The sequence below is a fragment of the Ciconia boyciana genome, chromosome 2 (genome assembly GCF_034638445.1).
Source record: "Ciconia boyciana chromosome 2, ASM3463844v1, whole genome shotgun sequence".
Lineage (NCBI taxonomy): Eukaryota > Metazoa > Chordata > Aves > Ciconiiformes > Ciconiidae > Ciconia > Ciconia boyciana.
The window spans coordinates 56470902-56488536 of record NC_132935.1 but is presented as its reverse complement, the minus strand read 5'-3'; the positions used below and the strand labels follow the sequence as shown (position 1 = coordinate 56488536).

At 36.7% G+C, this 17635-nt stretch overlaps 1 protein-coding gene across 10 annotated transcripts in view; it reads right to left on the bottom strand.

The window, feature by feature from the left end:
• The window catches only part of PTPRM (protein tyrosine phosphatase receptor type M), a 489233-nt gene that overhangs the window by 96334 nt on the left and 375264 nt on the right, over positions 1-17635 (bottom strand). For 5 of the 10 annotated variants that reach the window (XM_072852716.1, XM_072852717.1, XM_072852719.1 and 2 more), the window contains 3 exons: positions 4067-4218; positions 1447-1521; positions 1194-1220 (listed from right to left, as the gene is read on the bottom strand). In XM_072852716.1, coding sequence (XP_072708817.1) covers positions 1194-1220; positions 1447-1521; positions 4067-4218 — 254 coding nt within the window. The remainder of the gene's footprint in view (positions 1-1193; positions 1221-1446; positions 1522-4066; positions 4219-17635) is intronic. The other 5 variants (XM_072852718.1, XM_072852720.1, XM_072852725.1 and 2 more) reach the window with 2 other exon arrangements.

Genomic DNA, 17635 nt, shown 5'->3' with positions numbered 1-17635 from the left:
TACATTGTTACAGTCGCTACCGTTACCTTCTTCCAGATTTACATAATGTATAAAAATGCACAAGTTCCTTCTCCAAGTTATCACACTGAGATGCACTGCACTAAATATTCTTTCACAATAACAAATTTTCAAGATCACCTTCCTAAACTTCTACTTCTTATATGCTTCACTCTACTTTTAGGTAAGCCTGTTTAACTTACAGTTTAAGGGCAGGAATGAGTTAAGGGGTCTTGTATTTCTTACAGTGATTTGAAGAAAAAGGAGGAGAAAGAAAAATATTTGTTGTAAAAATATCAGACATTGTAAAAAGAGTAAATAGATAGGCTTAACATTAGAGTTGGAGTTCTTGCTACAGAGCACTGTTATATTTTGACTTATTATTTAAAAAAAATCTCCCTGTTTAGTTTAAAGTTAGTATAGGAAGGAGGTGTAAATGATTACAAGCCACAAAGCGGTTAGAGTTACTTAAGCATTGAAAATGCAATAGTGCCTCATGCTTATTGTTTTATCACTGTGCAGAAATCTCTCTCTTTTTGACATTGGACAATAGCAGGTTTTCCTAAATTCCCAGTGGAAATGCTTTACACTTTAACTGTATGTTTTTAACCTACAGTTCTACTGTTCTATTTCGTTCCTGTGACACCTGATGCATAATAAACTATATACTCTAAGTGTCATGTTAGCATTTTGCTGTTCAAAATACCATCTCTCCTCTGAAACTTCACTTTGACAAGCATGTCAGAAACTGTGCGGTATTGTGAGAAGAAATGATAGCTGGTGGATGGCCAAAACTGTATTTTGTCTGATTTTCTGTATCATGAATAGTCTAATTAGGAAAAAATGTTATTTTTAAGAAGTGACATCTTCAGTTCTGAGATAAAATGGAAAAAAATGAGAGAAACTATTTCAATTGCTGCGATAATCAAATTCTTTTGTGTCACTCCAAATACATGCATAAACATTTCCTCACAAATCCACTTGTTAAAATTATTTCTCTCTTTTCTCCCGACTTGCACTATGACAGTAGTAATCAAGCCTGATAACTGTCCTTAGCATTTTCAGTGTAGCCAAGCCTACCACCCCTCCCTTTAGCAGAAAGCTCCAGCTTTTTGCATACTATTGTCTGTACCCCGAGAACTGTGACTTTCTAAATTACTTCAGCAATAAACTTTGATAAAGGGAAATGTTCTCACCTAAAATTGCAGTTGGCACAAATGGATCTGTCATACATCATAAGCAGGTCAATGCAGAAAAGGTAAAAAGAGAGAGAACAGTAAATGACTGATAAATGTTCCCGAGTTTTCTTTCAGAAAGCTACTGTAAGCAACCAGTATGTTGCTTATGTATGTATACAATTTCTATGGCGCAGAGTATAATAACATAATTATATATGCTTTTATTATGAAACGGTCTATATAGGGTAGAAACCAAGAAAAAATCGGTTACCTGGGTAATAAGAATTAGGCACTGTTGTGCTCAATGTGTTAGTTTTCATTGTAAATGAAGATGGTGAAGATACAGCTGCGAAGAGAAACAAAGCTGGTTAGAGACAGGGAAGTGATACGTAGCTATTTAAGCTGAGTGATACAGCATATGTGATTGACTTAGTTTAGAATCCGTTCTGTTGTGTTTGCTGCATTGGAATCAGGACCTAGGGAAAACCAGGTGTGTCTAGTGAATAAAATAGCTCACTGAATTTAATCAATTCTCTAAAAAGAAATGCCATCAGAGAAAGCATTTTGATTGGTGATGACAAATATACTTCTTAAATCACAAGATTAGACTGAATACTGATGCTTGAATAAAGACATGGCGACAATACGTGTTTTTGACAGAAGCTTTGATCATTAGTAAATTTACTTAATAATACTGTAAATACTGTATGCAAATATTCTACTATAGTTCATTTTTTCCTCTCCGTTTTTTTGATTTGTTCAGACAGGTGGATAATGTGTACACAGATACAATTATGCCTGAAAATTACCCTTTGTTTAACAATGGTTTTCAGGAGTGATACATAGGCCAATGCTCATATTGGTATTTAATCATTTAACCATTTGTAAAACCTATGGGAAAGCCCCATGCAACAAATTAAGTTCATTTAGTTCCCTGGTATACAAAGATCATGTGAATTACCATTGTAAGTACAGATACATTCAACAGGTGGGAGTTAATCACAACATTTTACAGGACGTTCAACCAAAGAGTCATTAAAGGTTTTTAAGCAAAGCTCATTGCAAATTCAGCCTTAGTTGCTTGTCTACACAGCTCAAATTCAGTCAGATCAGTGAATGTAAGCACATTCTGCATACCTATAAAGACACTAACAGGAATTTGTGTCTACTTTTGTTTAAAAGTAGAATTGACGAAGACAGGATCTGCTGGATGAGAAGGAGTGAGATTACTCCTGCTGGCTTTCATCCATCTTTTTTTGGTTGATCTTCTAGGGCATTCAGTTGCCAGCCCTTGTTAAGATGGAGCTATCTGAAAACGGACTTAAATAATGCTGGCAGTTATCACTTACCCTATAAATGAATATATCTGAACCTACTTTCCTTTGATTAAGTCTCCTGAATCACTGGATGGAAAGAACAGAGTGGTATTCCTTTTGGGTATGGATGCAGAGATTAGTTGAGGTCAGTTGCTGCAGCTAATAAAACTGGCTAGAAAGAGAATGCAGCTAGGATAATAACCTTTCATAGGAAGTAGGAATGTTCTAAATCTCTTGAGTACAAGGCCTTACACAAAGATTATTCCTAAAGACTGTCAGACTGCTTCTTCTGGTGACCACATTTCTTAAGGAAAGTCTAATTAGAGGTTCTAGACCTCAAGTGGTATAAAATACTTGCTATGCCAATAATTTCAAATTGGTTTAAGGTGGTTTACATAAAGACGATTTAGTCCCAGGAACTCATTGCAGCTTCTTTGGTTGTGACCATTCAGTAACACCAGTGGAAAACTACATCATGATGATGGAAGATGAAGTCAAACCTCTTGATCTCTTCACAGAAATAAGCAATCTCATTAACTGAGATGGTATATTCTCACCAGAAAGGCAAGTCAGATTTTGAAAGATCTATTTCAAAGCAATTTCAAAAGTAACTCAAACACAAATTAACATTGCAAATTCTGAGCCTAATGCTGCTGAGAGAAGTCTCACTGTATAAACCTCACCAAGTGTTTGTACAATTGAGCTTGTCAAAGATAAGTTCTCAAGTATATTATTAAAGAGTGGGAGTTGGGCCTCGCATACTGTTAGTACTTGAAACAAAATTCAATCTTTGACAAATTCTGAAGATGTTCAAAAACACTGGTATACAAGAAAAACTGAGGTTCCTTAAGAACTACAAAAAACAAGAAAGGTTTTTGAACATAGTCATTCTTTTTTCATTCTTTTTAACAATTATAAAAAACTACTGTTTTTCCTGGTCTTTGCTCAGTGCTAACCTCCAGACAGGAATGAGTCCTCGACTAAAATTCTAATACAGGAAATTTTATATCCCAAATTTTATTTATTTTCAGGGTAGATCCAAGAAGACTCAGGATATTAGAGAATCTCTTAGGAAACTGCAGAACACATAATTCTACTGAGTTCTTCCTTTGCACAAGCCACAGAAAGAGCATCATCTAGAATTGGAAATAATAAGACAATCAGATCACCATTATTAAGTTACGACATTCAAAAATAAATTTTGCCTACAAAAAAGAAGTGAGCTGGGGAAGCATTTGAAGGACTTGGGACAGTATGAGGGATAAAATTTTTTTAACATAATAGAGATTGCAGAAAGGTAAAACTACAGCTGTTTCAGTAATGTCTTTGCTCTTTTGCAGAAGAAAAGGATGGACAGAAAAAAGCTCAATTATCCTTATTATTTTTAAAGAAGTCTGTTCTTGATGTCTTGTCTTGCTCATTCGAATACGCAGTGCAATGTGCTGCACAGTGGGAAACTCTGGATCCCATGGATTTTCCATGACTGAGTAATGAGGAATATTTTAAAAACCATTTGCACCTTTCTTCCACCTTCCAAAAAAAAAAAAAGAAAAGAAAAGAAAAGAAAAAACTTACATCTCCCATTTAGATTGTGTGTGTCCATGAAAGAGAAAGCTTCATCACAGTTGGTGCCTTGCTCCGTGTAGCTTTTATCCATTGAATTCACCATCACTGTCATTTCCTGCCGTGTACTACTCAATGTCTCTTTCCGCTTTTTAGCCAATTTTCTTAAGAAATGAATGTTGAGGAAAAAAAAGAAAAAAAACAACACTCAGTGAGCAGACATAGTCTTCATGTTGTTCAGATCAGTATTGTAGTTTGTAACCACATTATTAAGCAACATATTTACAATTATTACTGCATTTCTGGAAACTTAAATTGATTTCACACTCATGGCCTTTAGCAGCATCTGATAATCAAGGGATAGTTGCCAATGCCCTGACTTATGGTGAACAGCACCTTAATCCTTGGGGACCACCACTGAATCAAAGGGGACTACTTGGATACAAAGGTGATGTGAGCTACTGTATCAGAGGCTACATCTGTTTAAATACATCAATAAAAATGATAGGAGAGAAGATTTCACTGGAACTGACAAATCAGTAACAATTTTCACTTCACATGTGTAGAACTGTCTGGAGCTGTTTCACTGAGACACCATATAACACAGCTAACTGGTTTACATCATACTGTATAGTATATGTTTCATCTCTTAACACACTTTGCACAACCAAGTGACATTTTAAATTGAATTGCATTTCTAAAGACTATTTTCTGTCACTCTTGATTTCAGGAGAATTAGTCCCAAGAGTTAGTTGCTTCTCAGCAGGAATGCTCTGTCAGAGACAAGATCTTGATTCTGATATTAGAATAGTGATTCATTAAGCTATAGAACTGCTGTGGACACATGTACCTCTTTTTTCCAGATCTGACTGTTTCTGTCTAAACTAAAATCTCACTCTGTCTCCTCCAGAGTTATGCTTAGCTACCATCACAAAATAACATGTCCAAAACTCTTGATTTTTCTTTCAAGCTCTGTGTGACATCTGTGATCCTGATGATGCTGTATCCCATGCCCATTTGGCTTGTTTCCCTGGCCTGCGACTTTGTCTTAGACGAAGCCCTTCCCCAAGTCCTTGCCTACAGCCTTCATTCAAATTTTCCAGATTCCTTCTGTGTAGTATCTTCAAGGAATGGGTTTTACACAGAAATAACTGCTCCACAGACTTCGATCTTCTCGTATCTGTTAATTCAATGATTTTTCCTCGTGGAAAACATAATGAGCCAGGTCATATCCACCCACCAGAAAGATCTTTTAGATATCTTCAACCGGAAGTTACAGGAGCTTATTATCCCATCTAAGTTTCCTTCCACTTCTAGAGGCCTACTGCATCAAGCATAACCAACTTGTGCTAACTCTCAAAGCCTTTCTCTTTGTTAACTCTCATTCAGTATTAAAAAATGATTCCCACCACAGACTTTTACACCAGCCTCCACTAGATTTTCAAACAAGCACATTTGTATCCCCTCATGTTGCATGGGAGGAGCTTTCTGTAAACCTCCCTACCAATAGCTCACTATTCTCCTTCAAATCACTGCCTGCAGACACACTTTGCAAAGTACTGATATTACTGCTCACTGTGCTGATCAGTATTGCGTCAAGAGTCTTCCCATGTTCCCCATCTATCTACCTGTTGTCTCTTATCCTACACCTAGATAACAAGCCATTTGGGCAGGAGCTATGGTTATGTTCTGTACCAATACAGTACCAAGCTCAGCAGTATCTTAGTCCATGACTAAAGCTCAAAAGGCCTTTGAAACTGAAGTCTTGCTGTTAATAGAAGTAGTAATAGTAAGTGCAGGCATGCTATTGGGTCATTGCACACAAAAGTATTAAGGGTCACATTTGGCCCTCAATAAGCTGCTGGATTGCCACTCCATTCATGAGGGCATGTCCCCATGATGAAAGCGACTGAAGTATTCTGCCTTAAAAACCTGCTACAGTACCTGCAGTAACAAGTAGTATGTAACTCTTTGCTCATCCCGGCTCAGAAGTCACCTGTGTTAGCTTGAGCCACCATGAACACACTCTAGATTGCAACTGATGCTGAGAAGGAGAGAGCTTACAGTCAGTTGGATGGCAGCCACTTGTGGAACTCTGTACTACACTAAGCATTTAGATGTGCAACAAAACCTCATCCATAAATGCTCATTATTAGGGATTTCAAAATTCACTAATGATAATATTACAGTCCAGCTAAGAAAGAGTGTAGATAAACAGTAACAAGTCACATCCTTCCTGTAGATGAAGTTTAACTCCTGATTTTGTAATTTGGAATATCACTGGTGGACAGCAAAAATAACTCATAAACAAAGGTTTTGTTTCTAAAATTTGATTTAATTTTCACTTAAGGAGATTAAATGGAGGAGCTTAACAAGTCCCTTTCTGATCAACACTAATTTACTTTGTAGACTTGATAACAAAACTGGTTCTTTATTACTTCACAGTGCATAAATGCAGGAGGGACCACTAGATAATCTAGTCTGAACTCTTTCATATCAGAGACAGTAAAATTTCACTCAAGTACCATAACTAAAACAAAACTCTTACATCTTTGCATCCTTCAATCTCCCCCTTCCTTCATATCTAACTGTAATGAATGAATAATATTTAAAGTAGAATCTGAGATGTATCTCCTAATGCATGAACAACTTAATGGAAGTCCTTTATAAGGACTTATCAAAGTGATAACATGAAATAGATATATTTTTTCCTCCTTCCACCCTTAGCTCAGATGGCAACACACTAAGTCATGCATAGCTCCTCTTCTAATCCTCTTTAGCCTTAAGCTACATGCAGCTACTCCCACCACCTGCCAACCACTGGGCAATTCACAGCTTAGATGCATTGTGAAACCAAAACCTGAACAGTGACAATGACAGCACCCAGTGTGGTCACTGAAACTTCATCCATAAGGCACATATCATACTTATTTTATTTCACGGTTGTGCAGACCATAGGAAAGTACTTCAGGACAATTCAGCACTAGAGCACCGCTTCAGGAAGGCATGTAGAAATAGCTTTTCTTCACAAGACTTCATCTCTTCAGGCTGGAATCAGCAGCTTCTCTTTAACCAGTTGTCAATCCAACTAGCTATCTAAACACTGCATAGTCACTAAAGCCAGGAAACTGCAGTATATAGTGGCCTTCCCTTACTCATCAGTGGACCTGTGAGTACTATGTCTATTCACAAAACCTTTAATCGCTGTCAATGTCACAAGCTCAGCACTTTCTCCAAGAACTCTTGCATGTGAACAACGTACTGGTGAACAGGTAACAACTCTTCCATAACAGATTTTTAAAGAAACGTTGCTAGGAGAATTGCCCCGGGCAACATTATAGTGATACTAATCCATATCTGAAAATCCACAATGTGGTAAAATATATGATACCAGCCACTCTGTGGGATTACAAAAAACTACATGCTCTGTAGGGTTACACATCTGCTGTTACAGGGAATGTCCTTTATTTAACAGTAAAAATTGTATCCTTCCCCAGGAAAGCCAGAGTTCTTGCTTATTACACCAACAACATGAAGCTCAAATTTTGTAAAAAGTCAGCTAATTTTCTTAAAGAAATTACACTAACATTTTCTCATTTCCTTCATTTCTGGTTTTGGTCCCATAATCAAGCTATAGCAGATTGTTTTTATGACAGTAACAACTGTACAGTACTTCTCAATCTGAATCTAATTCTGGAAATAGGTCTCATGGGAAAAGCTCAAATCTGAAACAACTGTTACAGGAAGAGAGCGATACCAGCCAGACTTTTGTACTGTGAACAAAGACACCCACTGGACTTAGTCAAGTAAACTTTAGCTGAATATAGCATTTTTTACATCTGCAGTTTTCAGATATTGCTGAAGGTGTTGCAGTGCTGCAGTCTCTGCAACTCATCCATTCCTTGGATCTCTCGATCCCTGGGAGGCTCTAGCTATACAAGATTTAAGAAACTCGTAAAACCATGGTACTTCACATCACCATCACCACTCATGCTCTTAGATTTGAAGTAAATTTGGGGGGAAAAAAAGACTTAAATATTTGATCATCTTCACTCGCGGAAAAGACACTTCATAGCTACTCTCTGATGTTTCCTCCTTAAAGAAAAAGAGACATACAACCAAAGGAAAAACTAAAACGGATGGAAGCTCCCATGATGATTACCTAGGATGAAATTCTTTATGTAGGGAAAGCAAAAATGACCAGCTTATCACACAAATAGTGTCACCATCACTATATGAGGAAAGAGAATGTACTATACCAGTCTGAGAAAAGAGGAGCCTGATATTCAGAACAATCTCAAGACTAGCTAGGAACTGTTGGTATTTTAAGGCACAAGAAATTGCGACAAGTGAGCTGGTGTAATGGTAAAAATATGGTAAAATGCAGAGCAGACAAACATACAGACTCTCCCCAACAAATTGTGTGGGATTTTGGGTATCATTTACTCTGTTCTGTTACAAATATTAATAAAATCAGCCTAGGAAAATAATAAGCTAAAGGCTTCATCACAATCTGTCCCCATTTTATCTGCCACCATGAAACTCTTAAATGCTGCATCTTCTCCTGCACAGTCCCTTCTAGTTGAAAGGATCACCTTGTAAAACTTCTGCAAGCCTGACTCAGTACCTTTCTCAGAATCCTCCTTCTCTGTGATTTCTCCCTCCAACCCTCTAACAAACCAACGCCAATAACTGTTAAGTTGCTGCTACATTATCAGCCTCTATTTGGTTCATTTTCCATCTACTTACCTGCATCCATTTTCTCTGTCCTGTCTTGACTTAAATAACAAGCTCTTTGGGACCTAGCTTGCCTTTTCCCTTCGTGTTTATAAAGCACTAGGCACAAAGCACAAGACGCAATGGGACACTACCATAGTTAGAGGAATGTAACGACAGTAAAAATAATTTTTAAGAAATGGTGTCTGGGGCTGATAACCGGAATCAACTCAGGCTCTGAAAGAAATGTGCCTTCCAAATGTGCCTTTACTTTAGGAACAGTGAGAAAAGCATATTTATTTGAATCAAGCAAAAGCACTCACTTTCTTCTTCCCAATTCCAAACTGAGTGTTACTCCCCTTTTTGTATCAGTATGCCTCCTTTCTTCCAAGCAAAGAAAGGAGAAACAACATGCTGCTACTTTCCACAGCTCCAGCAACACACTACCATCACCAAGATATTAATAAACACAGTGAGATGAAATTTGTGTTAAAGTTGCTAAAGGAATTTTTTCCTTTAATTAATTCAATGAACTATTGCACTTATTGTAACTTAAGATAAAATAGCTTCTTCTTATATAGATATTGTTTCAAATTCTACTTCTCTGTTTGCGGACAGGTCACATAAATGGTTCTGATAAAGAAAGGATTGGGGGCTTTAATGCAACCCACTGGTGTGGTGCACTTGTAGTTACAAAAGCTTTTAACAGTTTGCTCACCAAACCCCTGAAAGAATCTAAAATATAATCAGAAAGATCCTTTAGTAAAATAATAGCTGGTTAAAAAGATACAATACAAAGGGTAGGACTAAAAGGTCATATTTCACAACAGAGATACATTACTAGTGGGTCCCCTACAAAAGTGCATGTTGGGATTTGTACTGTTCACCATATACACACTGATCTAGAAAAGCAGTGAACAACATTGCTGTCCACAATGTTTTTGGACAACACACAATTTTTAATTGGTAGTAAAAGTTAGAAATGGGGTTAAAAAGTTACAAATTTATCTCATGAGGTAGAGTGACTGGACATTCACTTAAGATAAAATTCAGTGTTGACAGATATAAAGTCACGCATATAGGAAAAAATAATCCTAACTATATACACACAATATTGGGTCTAAATGACTTCATAAACAACAGAAGAAAGAAATCTGGTAGTCACTGATTCTCTGAAGACAAAAGTTCAGTGCTATGTATATTAAAAAAGGCAAAAAGAAATCAGAAATGGTTAGGTAAGGAATAGAGAACAAAATGGAAAATGTCATTAAGCAAGTGTATAAATCTATGGAGCTCCCACATTTTGAACACTGCATGCAGTTCTGCTATGTGCCTATGCAAAAAAGATTTTGTCAAACTAGAGAACATATGCAGAGAAGTGATGGAAGATCAAAGGAACAGATCCTACCAGAAGGGTGGTAGTCCTTACACAGATAAGGAGTCCCCAGTTTAAAAAAGAGGCAGTTGAACTGGGAATACAATAAAAGTATATAAAAAAGAAAAGCATGGAGAAAAGTAAGAAATTAAGAAAGAATTACTATTTCTCAACGATGTAAGAACCAGAACCAGAGGGTATTCAGAAAAATTTTAAATATAAAAGTAAATACTTGCACACAAACCAGATAATTATGGAACACATCACCACAGGACTCTAGAGATACCAAAAGTAAATATCAGTAAAAGAAAAATTGATTAAGGGCTGAGCAGAGCACAGTGAATGCATTACCTTATCTTCGCTCTGTTCCTCTGTTCACCTAAAGGTTTGTCACTGGCCACTGTGACAGACATGATGTTAAGTCTGTGGACTTTTAATACAAGATTTGATGCAATTTTTTATGATATTAAACACCTTATTTGCTTTTCTAACACTTAGAATTACTCACCTTTTTGCATTGTTTAGGCTACTTATGATATACCAGGCAGGATTAATTAACTCAGAAATTAATTACTTTGCCCATCTATTTTGTCTGTCTAAGATACGCTAAAAGAAGACGCATAATTATTTTGGGGAAAATGCGTTAATGTGAAATAATTTAATGAGCATCACTGATTCAGTGACAGTCTGAAGATGTAATTTAATAAAAGCTCTCCACAAGAAGCATATAAGAAAGCCTGCAAATGTAACTGACTTAATCCCTGTTTATTGTGTCTTTATACATTTTTCATACTTATGTTGTAATTATTTTTCCTTTAACAACAAAATAGTCCTTGTCAATAACTGTGATTGTTTTGCTGTTTTCTGCAATGGGTCCTCTAAGGCAGACACAAAACCACACATCACACATCATTGTGAAAACTACATGTGTACGGTGGAGTTCAGGTTTAGTTTACCGCCTCTGGTTTGCAATAGTACACATTTGGTAACATTGTTATTATTCTAACCTGCATTAGAAAATTCAAAATACTTGCTATTTTTTAGGATATCCTTTTAGGGCATACCTTGAATCTCCAATGCCTCATCTGTATTCTTTATGTTACTTTTCATTGTTAAAAGGTCCTCATAGAAAACAAGTTTTATATGAATATCTAATTAATGTCGAACCCATTTCAACCAAAATGGTAAATTTCTTTCGGTGTTACTAAATAACTATCATTAAAAGTAATTAATACTTTTAGTCTCCTTTATATTTCTTATCAAAACAGCAACACTCTGCGTGGAACGCTTTCTAACTCCCCTGAATGGACTGAGAAACATGAAGCAATTGAAATAAAGTGAGGAAACAAAATATAAATAGTATGGCATTAGTGATAGTGAAGTTCTGCTTATAGCAAACTTTTGTCATTCAATTTCACATTTATATGCTTTATATTGAAATGTAATATGCTCAAGAATGCAATTTCCCAGTGACATTAAACTGTGTACTGTCAACACTCTATCAGACAGGAAATAAAGTTAGGAGAAATATTTTTAAAGGCACTATGTTTTGCAGCAAGAACTAGTGAACACTTAATAAAATGCTTTACAAGTTGTCCCCACTTCAGGAACTAGCATTTCTAGAGAACAACCACAGGGAAAGTAATTGTCAAGAGAATTAAAAAAGAAAAAGGTAGGCAGGATCCCACTGAATTGTGTTGTTCCTTGCTTAGGATCTCTTAGTCTGCAAACCTGTATTAGATTATAAAATTATTCTTTGTCCTAAGAAGTCCAACATATATTTTTGTATTGACACCACAACAAAGTAAAGCTACAACAGTATGGAAGACTGATGTAGAGATTATGAATATGTGACTATAGCCAAGGGTGCATAAGCCCTTTCACCTGGTGGTTTATTATAATTTCTTTTAGGTGCCTTCTTTTGTTTTAATTATCAACTTCCTGCTTCAGAGCAAATGCTAACATTATTCATTTCATTTTTACTGTGCTCTTGCATTCTCTGATAAAGACAAAAGAATGAACTTTAAAAAAATGCTGTGATGCTGCTCGAATTTTGAAAACAGAGCTCCTGATACCACAGGATTTTATTTCCCCCCCTTTCATTCACTGTGGCTTTTATTTTTTGCCACAGAGACTTTAGAAGCATTTTCAGTAACACCAAAACTAGTACTGGGAGACCAAGAAGGCATCCTAATACTAGCAGGACTGGCTAGAAAGGGAGAAGGAGAAAGGAATACAAGTAAAAGAGTGGGGGGGAGGATTTATTTAACGTACAGAGTTACAAGAATTGAGTGCAAAATGAATAAAAACTTTTTAAATGAAGGTGGAGGCTAATGAAAATGGTTTTGATTTATATCAGCATAAACAAAACCAGTTTTGATTTTCTGTGTTTTTTACTTGCCTTTTTACTCATTGCATATTAGAACTTTAATGGTCTTTTTGCACTTTGTTGTTACTAGTAGATTGGTTCATTAGCATCACATGAGATCAAAGTAAAAAGAAAAGTTGTTTGGCTACATCCCATTTTCAAAATAGCAGTGGTAGCTCACAGGTAAAGTATGGCATGACTGAAGAAGAAACAGTGGATCAGAAAAGAGAGAAAGAAAATATGGAGGGGAATGGGAAATGAGAAGGAAAAGATGATGGAAAAGTAAGGTGCAGCTGCAGTCACAGACACAGCTCACCTGCTCTTGCTGCTAAGTGTTCTTTCTTGAATTCAGATATTCAGCACATGCTTTCAGATTTGCTTATAGTGACATCATGAAAACCTCTGCTTATCTGTTTCTTAGCTTCTGCTTTGTATGAACTCCTACATCAGGTTATCTGAGTTTCTGCAAGTGAGGGTTATAGCATCAAACCCAAGAACACCTCAGGTCAAAGGAGGCGTCGCACTGACAGATTTTCTTTGCTGAAGCAGTGGCTGAGGGGGGACACTGGTGACTGACCGACAGTGTGAAGAAACTGGAGCTGTGTGGTGCGTCAGATTAATGTAACAACATTTATTTGAAATGGGCTGACTCTTGTCTTAGCTCACAGAGAAAGTTAATTTTGTGGTTACAGTTTAGTTCTTGCTTGTCCATCTAAGAAGGCCTCAATGCATTCTAGTATGATTGACAGGCTCTTCAGGGAAGGCTCTAGGCTATGGCAGAAAAAAGAATTTGAGAAGCTTTGGCAGAACTATACGTCTGTAAAGCTCCTGGCTGCAGTATTTCTGGCTCAAGTTAGTCACTGGTTTTGGTCTTCAGAAAAATCCACTGTAAAAAAAAAACCAACCAACACCACTTTGCCCCCCCCCAACAGGAGAATAAAACAGTAATGAGATGTGAGCAGCAATCTTTTTCAAAATTTACCACTATCTAATTTTGACCATGACCTTGATTATTATAAGTAATGAATCAGGTAATAAAATGTCCCATTCTACTCAGTTGAACTAAGGAAGCAAAATGAAAAGCCACAAATTCTCTGAATTTGTTTCAAAATTTAACAATTTGGCAATATGAATTTAAATTTGTGTTTTGATTCTTATGATCCCCAAATTAATCAAGAAAATAGTGAATACAATGTTTAATTGACCTGTAAGTCCTCCTGAATTGTAAGGGTATATAAGAAAAATACACAGAATATTAACACCTTGGTTTTTTCCCCCCAATGAATTAAAAGGCAAATGCTTATGAATCTCTTCAGTTCATTAAAGACTTAGCTGACTGATTTACTTATGTGATTAGAGCAGTCATGTGGAACTACTTGCAGGACGAGGATCAGGGTGCCACTTAGAATATGGGAGAGGCCAAAGTATGACAAATCCTTTACGAGCACAGGGAGGAATCCAGTAGCCCAGCTGCAGCTGGAACACTTGAAGGCCAAAAATCATGGAGTGACAACAAACTGCTATGTGCTTGTCCTCTCTTCCCACAAAGAAAAGAGGACAGCCAGGCAGCTGAGAGGTCTGTTATAGAGAAGAATGCAGGGACCCGGAGCAGCTGGGACCAGCTAAATTAGAGTAGGGAGATGAGCGGTAAAATGACTGCATTACCAAAAAAAATCACTATAGTCTTTGACATAGGAGCAGACCAGCACCCAGGTCTCTCTTTCAGCTGACAGCTCTGCTCACTAAACCAGTAAGTCATACTCTCTGATCCAGTCAATCTTGAATTACACAAAGCAGTGTATTTTTAAAGGTTTTAGAGAGTTCTTCCTATTAAAACCCATGTATAACCAACCAGGGGATTAGGACCCTCTGATAGGAAAGGAAATGGACTTTCAAATATTACCTGACTGAGCAGGGAATTGAACCTGGATCTCTCTTGACAGACAAATCCTGACTGAGGAGAGACTGAGAGATCTGTGCTTGTTCAGCCTGGAGAAGAGAAGGCTTACAGGGGATCTTACTGCAGTTTTTAACTACCTAATGGGAGAGTACAGAGACAGAGCTAGACTGTACACACATGGTGAAAGGACAAGATACGCTAGACACAAGTTGCAACTCGGGAAATTCCTATTAGATCTTAGTAACATTTTGTCACCATTGGGTTAGTCAAATAGTGGAGCAGGTGCTCAGAGAGGTGGGATCTCCATCACTGGAGATGCTCAAAACCCTGCTGGACAATGTTCTGAGCAACTCGATTTAGTTTAAGACTGCTTTGAGCAGGAGGTTAGAAAAGATGATCTCTAAAGGTCCCTTCTGATCCAAATTATTCTAGGATTCCCATTAAATATTCTGGTAATAGGGCTTTTTTCATAAAAGGCAGCCATAGGGATTTAAAGGATTACAGATTTGAACACAATCCTCAACTGTGCCCCTTCTTTGGAATAGTCCTACACGTGAAATGCGCAGTCAGAACCAATACTAGCAAAATTACATACAGTCATATAATTAAATATGATGGTAGATATAGATTCTTTTTAGTTATTTATTTCCTTTTTTTAATCATTTTTTTCTGCCGCATGTACTAAACCACCTTTCTAACTTAAGGAGCAAAGCTTGTGTAAATATTTTTATCAATAAAGCTTTTTCATTAGAGAGCTAGTTATATTCACATTGAACTGCATAATGAGAACGTGATAATTTTCCATGAAAAAAGGCAAATTATATTTTGATTTTCTAATATGGTATTAATAATATACATGTTCTCATTTTAATGAAGATGAAATGTTCCATTCTCCATTGTGTTTGATTTGTACTAATTTCTGCTACATTAATTGTACATAAATGTAAAATGACATTATACTACTTTACATGCTTTCTATTACGCTATTTCAACTTTATTGAAATGAAGGATTTGAAGTTTCTGAAGAGATTCTTTTCTGAAATGTATGGTCACATGAAAATTCCACACCTGACCTTTCCTTTTGCCGGAGGATACTTTTTTCCCACAAAAAGAAATTTCAGTTTCGTAGCTAACTCTATTAAGAACAGTAAATGAAAATTTACACAGAACCTGGACTTTCTCTTTTGTCAGCATATATGCCATTTTACTTATCTATAGTTAACCAGAATACCTAGGTTCTTTTGTATGCAAATGAATATACATACCTAATTTTGTTTTAAGAGATAAAACTTAAAAGAAACAATTTAGATGAATGAGAGATGTGTATGTCATATTGGGCTCACAGAGAGATATATTTCCTTCACAGTATTGTGTAGATGGGTATTAAAGACTGTACACGGTACAAGAAAACCGTATTTATAATGTATTGTTTAAAAGATATAGTTTGCATTTGACATTGCAAGCCTTCCCCTTTGTCTCAACAGCTTTTCTTTTTCTTCTTTTCCCCCATCATATTATCATATGATCTGAATAAAGAACTAAACAGACAACACTGGGTCCTACTCAGGAGGAGGTAGCTGTGTGATGTGTAGTGCCAGACAGGATGAACATGAAAGCTTTTCACAGAAATACATTCATGGCAGATTTTGAAATTCTCTTCCTGAAACTAATTATCATTTTAGAAAAGGCTGGCTAATGATGAAAGAAAACACCTTCTTATCCCATAGCTGTCAGTTTTAAGTAGAGCCTCAAACTCCCAGGGATGGTGTGCACTGTAGGTGCCCAGAATCCCTCTGCTTTTGCAAACCAAGACAAGAGGCAGTGTTAAACTGATGCAAATTTGTTCTGGGATGATTTTCCCCACATTTTCAGAGGTGTTCTCAGCACGAGGAATTACAGAGCTCTATGGCAGATGTATCTATTATGTGGTAGTTTAATCATCCTCTCTGTCCACTAACCTCTCTGAGATTTGCTATGATATTCTAAACTCCTTAAGCGTGGCCTGGGAAATTTCCTTCTTTAAAAGTAAATCTGCCACATAAGCGGTTCCTTCCACAAACAGAAAATCCCTAGCCCCGCAGTGCATCACTACCTGAGGCCGACCTGGGTACGGGACAGATATTTTCTACATGAAATAACTTGTTACTTTCACTATGGGGTTAGAAAGTTTGTCTTGCAAGTCCCAGCGGAGGAAGCAGATTCCCAGATTTCTACGAAGTCTAACAAGTTACTTCTATGCTTGCATAGGCTCAAGTTAATAGAAAGCAATAGTAACTGTGACAGTTTTAAATACAGGAAATATTTTTCTTTCAAGGTATTTAGGTCTCTGCATAGATCTCTCTCTCACTGGACAGAAACTAAGGCATTTGGCTTTATCAGTATAAGGATATAAAGCACAGTCAAAATAAGTTGTTTGAAGTTCTCCAAAACATTCCTTAAATGAATGATCTTTAGCATATTTGCTATTTAAATATATGTAAATATATTGTATGTATTGTATATATTATATACATGCATGTATATATGTAAATATATAACTAAATATATGTAGTGGTGTAGTGCAGAACCAAAAGCAAAGGTTTTGATAGGCTTAATTTAATACGACTCATTCATTAGCTTGCTGCTCCCCAGTAACAGAATACAAAACAGCCAAAGGCTTTTTGCTGATGCAAAATTCCATTGTATTAGTACAAATGTTCTGGTAGACAGATAAGCATCCTGACCTAGCTCCTACATAAGTCCTGCAGTGGGAGGTACTTCTTCAGTTCCTGGGTATATTGCTTTCTACGCAAGACAGTGTTCCTTGCTCACGCTGACTTTTTGAACGACAGTCCTGTACTTCCTCACTTGAATAGATAATTTTTGCCTCTGTGTATCCCAATACAGGCAGCACTCTGTACAACATATTTGCTAGTCCTGGTACTGAGCATTCACAAACTCGCACATGATTTTTTCTGTACTGCCTAGACTCCATCTCCATCACGTGCCTTTCACTTTTTCAAGCAATTCCCTCCTTCAAGACTTTTGTAATATTCAATACACCTCAGCAGTTCAAAATATCCAACTGCACAGCGTTTTAATCAGCCTTTTAGAGGAGTCTATCTTCTTTCTCTTCCACAAGAAGAAATCTGCCTCGACAAAAGTCACTGACTAAAACCTTAGAATAGGCAATACTCAGTCATGTAAGAAAGAAACTCATTTTTTCCTAAGGGGCTGCTGAAA